The sequence below is a fragment of the Nuphar pumila genome, chromosome 7 (genome assembly GCF_984573655.1).
Source record: "Nuphar pumila chromosome 7, dmNupPumi1.hap1.1, whole genome shotgun sequence".
NCBI classification, from domain to species: Eukaryota; Viridiplantae; Streptophyta; class Magnoliopsida; order Nymphaeales; family Nymphaeaceae; genus Nuphar; species Nuphar pumila.
The window spans coordinates 115445960-115450660 of NC_143255.1; the positions used below are offsets into that span (position 1 = coordinate 115445960).

The 4701-nt window shown below is 44.9% G+C and overlaps 1 protein-coding gene across 1 annotated transcript; it reads right to left on the reverse strand.

The window, feature by feature from the left end:
- Positions 1–1761: 1761 nt before the first annotated feature.
- Positions 1762–4385, reverse strand: RPD1 (Ubiquitin carboxyl-terminal hydrolase family protein). The gene is made up of 2 exons (XM_090012689.1): positions 2481–4385; positions 1762–2394 (listed from the first exon to the last, which is right to left on the reverse strand). Exon 1 carries the CDS (start codon positions 4365–4367, stop codon positions 2847–2849), a length of 1521 nt encoding a protein of 506 aa, XP_089868815.1. The 5' UTR covers positions 4368–4385; the 3' UTR covers positions 1762–2394; positions 2481–2846.
- Between the last annotated feature and the right edge of the window lie 316 nt (positions 4386–4701).

A 4701-nucleotide genomic window follows, 5' to 3' on the forward strand; every position in this document is an offset into this window, starting at 1 on the left:
GCCCATTTGGGAGATGTTGAGGGTTGTTGATCGAGATGTTCCTATGATGCATAGGATCTACGAGATGTGGGATACCATGATTGAGAAAGTGCAAACTACAATTTTTCAGCATGAAAAGAAAAATCCTGTCCTTGAAGACTCAGCTTTTCATGATGTGCACAAAATAATGATAGTACGATGGGACAAGAGCAACACCCCTATGCAGTGAATGACATTCATTGAATCCAATTTGCTATGGAAAAAAGTGGCTAAGTGAAGGTGTTGGTCGAATGGCACCACATAAGGATTCAGAGCTAGAAAGAAATAGGATTCCTTGTTTTAATAAGATTTTTTGAGATGCAGAACAAAATATGAAAGTGCATAGTAAGTTTTCGAAGTTTTCTATAGGACTATTTGATGGTTTGGAAGGGTTGATAGATAAAGATGATGATTATCCTCTTACATGGTGGTCCCATATGGATATAACTATGTACTTCAGCATCTTCCTTTCAAGCTACTAGCACAACCTGCTACATCTTCTTGTTGTGAAAAAAATTGAAGCACATATGCACAAATTCACAACATTAAAAGAAACAGACTTACTAGCTTCGTGCATTCTAACCTCTGATTGCTTTCACGATACACAAAGAAGAATCTAAGTATCCAAATTATAAGTTTTGAGAACTTTTAATTTATAATTTTGATTTTTGTGTTTATTTCTTTGTAGTTTTTATATTAAGTTTTATTGCATATCTAATACATAATGATTTAATTTCTTTGCTAGCTAGAGAGCACCAAGTTTTGGGATGTTAATGCTGAAGATTTTAATTTAGAAGGGGATCATGACTTTGAAACTCTGAACATGGAATTAGATGAACGTGTTCTTCCATCATCCATTGATATGGATGACGAAGGAACATATGAGTCATGACTTTTTTGTTATGGCCTTTTTGAAATTTTGGACTTTTGTCATTTTGGTAAGCTTATTATTTGTTAACTTGATAGTTGATACTATGTTTATGAATGCTTTTCTATATTTTCGTTTACTAAGTGCCAATTGTTAGGTATTATCTGAAATTGTTAATTAGCTTGTTATAACTTATTGATGATAGATTACAATTTCAAATAAGAAAAACATGTAGATTACATCCCAAATAAATAAGTAGATAAGCAGATATATTCAAGACTCATCAAATTTCATCAAGTGAAGGTTGAAGACAAAGTAAGGAGATCTGTAAGCATCAAAAATCAAGTTGCCAATATATATCTCCGAAGATCTTATCAGAAAATAAAAGCTGGCATCCAAAGTCCAGCTAAGCATGACTAAACTCCTGCATGGCTTCACAGGATACATGAAAAGAGAATGAGAAACAACATCATGTTTGTAAAATGTGCAGAATATTGTGTTACGAAATTAAGAATATCTAGGAATCTAGTATGAACTACCATTAACCATTTTCATGAGTTTGGGAAGCAATGGCATATTTGTGAGACATGCAGAACATAGATCAGGGACTATTCAGGAATCTGGCATCAACTTACTAGTTACCAATCATTTTCATGACTACCATATATAATATAATACTAAGATAGACATTAGTGTGCTTGATCCACCAAACAATCTTCTATCATCAGTTCCCCCTTTCTTTCTGTTCTCGACAGTTTATCATATAAATACTTTGCTGAAAGCAGAACACATGCACGAGCTTTACAAGGCAACCATCTATCAAACAACTAGTTACTTGAACTCATATTAACACCAAGAATTAACTCCAGGATAACTCAATCACAATTTTAGGTGTTTAATGAAACAATCCAAAACTTATTTAGCTTGAATGCTTCATGTCGATTTCCTTGAGAGATTAACCATAAGTTACACCAACAATTTTCTTCTTTCCTTTATTCAGAATTGAGAATGTTTAATGAAAATCAGTGAGATCATACATCGATGCAGGCAGATTTAGCAGTGCACTACCCAATCGTCTAAACCTAATTAAGAATGTACACGAAACCGGAGACCTGTTTGAAGTAACTCACCATGAGGAATGACTTGTGCAAGCACCAAAAGTTTCCAACTTCACCTAAACTTGAGTCTTTGGCAGAAGGATCTTTCTTCAGATGTCTACTTCAGCGCAACTGCATCAACAGAGGCACGGACAAATGTATGGAACAAAATGTGGCACATAGATCTATTGGGATCAAGAGTAAGAAGAAGTACCATATTCAAGGTGTTAACCAACCATTCGCATTCAATAAGCTGCTACCCTTCAGTAAAAAAGCCCTTTTTTTCTCTTGTAGGAACAGAGTTCTTACAAGATTCAGAAATTCAAAACTTTAGGCAGCTGATACCGAGTAGCACCATATTTGAAGTTCTTGAGATATCAATCAGATCATTAAAGGCAGTCAGTGAAAACCCTGTTACCCATCCCATGAAATGTATCAAACCATCAGTAAACTTCTCTGAGATAATTACAATATGTAAAAAAAATTATGTAGCATACTTCAATGTTCTAGCAATTCCCAACCACATATCTAATGCGAAAATGATCTCCAGCAATGAGAGATTCCTAGAGAATAATACATTGAGTTCCCTGAGTTCTGGATTTTGCCTTAGATCATAGCTATGACGACCAACAACCATTTAGGGGACCCTTTCATCAAATTTATCAAAATTAACTCATCCCAGAATCACTTCAAGTGCTCCAGACAAATCATTGAGACGGGATCACTCAACAGAACTCGAGTTCATATACCAACATCTTCATTAAGCTCCCGATGAGTTCGTTCAAGCATTGTAGTGTTACAGAATGTTCCCACCATAAATGTGCATACTCGAATAAATCTTCTCAACATTTGATCATCTCTCCTTATAGACAACCACCGTCACCACCACCTTCACCGTATGCCATTTCTGCACCGAAATCCCCATCCTTACTGCTATCACCATCTTCCTCAGTATCACCATCTTCCTCAGAATCACCATCTTCAACGCTCAAAGAATCTGATTCGCAATCGAACCCACTCTCACCACCAAATTCAAAATCCCCCCCTCCATCAAATTCTGGAGTTACGCCACCGCCGTCTTCATTGCCAGCATCAGTTTTGCCGCCGCCTAGGCCAACCCACCCCTCAAACCCAACCCGGGGGCTTTCCTCCCCCAAATCGCGCCTACAGCTATCGGAGATATACCGCTGGAAACCGTCATCGTTCTCCATATCCCTCCTAAAATGGCAGAGCTCCCTATCGACTCCCGCCTTCCTCGGGCTAGCAAGGATGAGATCGATCAAACCTCTCCTGGCCATATACAAATCATTGGGCTCGATCAACTCCCCTCTGCGATACGCCTCGCGAAGGAATACCGTGTGAAGCTTGCCGTGGTTACCCCTTGTGGAGATGTAGAAGATCCCTTGATGCTGGAGCAAGAAATCCTTCAATTTCTTTGGCAAATTGAACTCGTTCCTGAAAAGGGCAATCCTCTCCAGGGTGATCTTCTTCTCGACGGTGAGGCATAGCAATTCGTGGATGGTAGCGACCGCCCGCTTCTCCATCCGCCGTTGCGCCTCGAGCGTCCTGAGATCGTATCCGGCGACGTCCTCATAGGGCGACCAGTACGGCAGCCGCTGCCATTTCCACACCGCGATCTTGTAGAACTTGCTGATCTTGAACCCCGGAGGGAAATTGACGATGAAGGAGAAGCGGATGGCCTCGGCGTCCACGCCGCGCTCGCGGTACTCCCGCTCCCGGAGGCGCTCGATCTCGCAGACGGCGAGCCCCGCCGCGGAATCGCGGTCGACCATCTCGACGAACTTGAGGCCGGAGGCGGCGGTGGAAGAGGAGGCGCAGAGGCGGAAGAGGGAAGGGTTGGCGAGGAGGACGGACTGCTCAAAGTCGTCGGGGAGGCCGAGATCGGATCGGGCGATGCGGAGGTGGTCGAGGCGAAGGCGGCCGGAGGCGGACATCATGAGGAGCTTGCGGAGGCGGAGGACGGCGTCGGGGAGCTGGGTGGAGAGGGCGGCGGACTCGGTGGCGATCTGGCGGGAGGCGGAACGGGTGAGGCGGCACCAGAGGGTGCGCTGGACGGGGTGCTCGTAGACCTCGAAGACGTGGGGGTACTTGAGAAGGAAGGCGCCGGACTCGAACTGGCGGAAGCCGAGGCGGCGGGCGAGGGAGTCGAGGCGGGCGACGCAGATGGTGCGGCCTGGCTGGCCCTGGATCATCTCCTGGAACTTGAGCACCTTGCGCACCTTCTTCTGCACCTCCATGTAGTTGTCGTAGCCGTGGTCGCGCACCCGTTCCTGCTTCTTCAGGACCCCGCACGCCTGCGAGAGCCCCCGCGCGCCCAGGACGACGCGTGGGCGGTCGAGGAGGAGGAGGAGCTGCCACAGCATCACACTAGGCGAGGAAGAGGTGGGGGGGGGGGGGGGGGGGGAGGAAGGAGAAGGGTGTCCTTTGCTCTCTCTGCTCTAGGGTTTCATTCATTCTGGCCGGGATTTTGGTTTAGTAGAGGAAGCAACGTGGAAGGGGAAGAGGTTTTTGGGATTTGCGGTCCCGACAGGTCTGACCCATGTCATGCTTGGGCTCGAGCTAGACTCGACCGGGCCGACCCAGTTAACTGGACGGACCGCTCAGGGCCTGGCCCGATTAGAGCCCGATTGTCTAAACGGGTCGAGCCTGGCCCAACATTATTCGGGATGGAGCTGCAGATTTCAGCCCGAGTCCGAC

Excerpts from the sequence above, each read along its gene's own strand:
- RPD1 (XM_090012689.1), bottom strand. The coding sequence starts at position 4,367 with ATGCTGTGGCAGCTCCTCCTCCTCCTCGACCGCCCACGCGTCGTCCTG.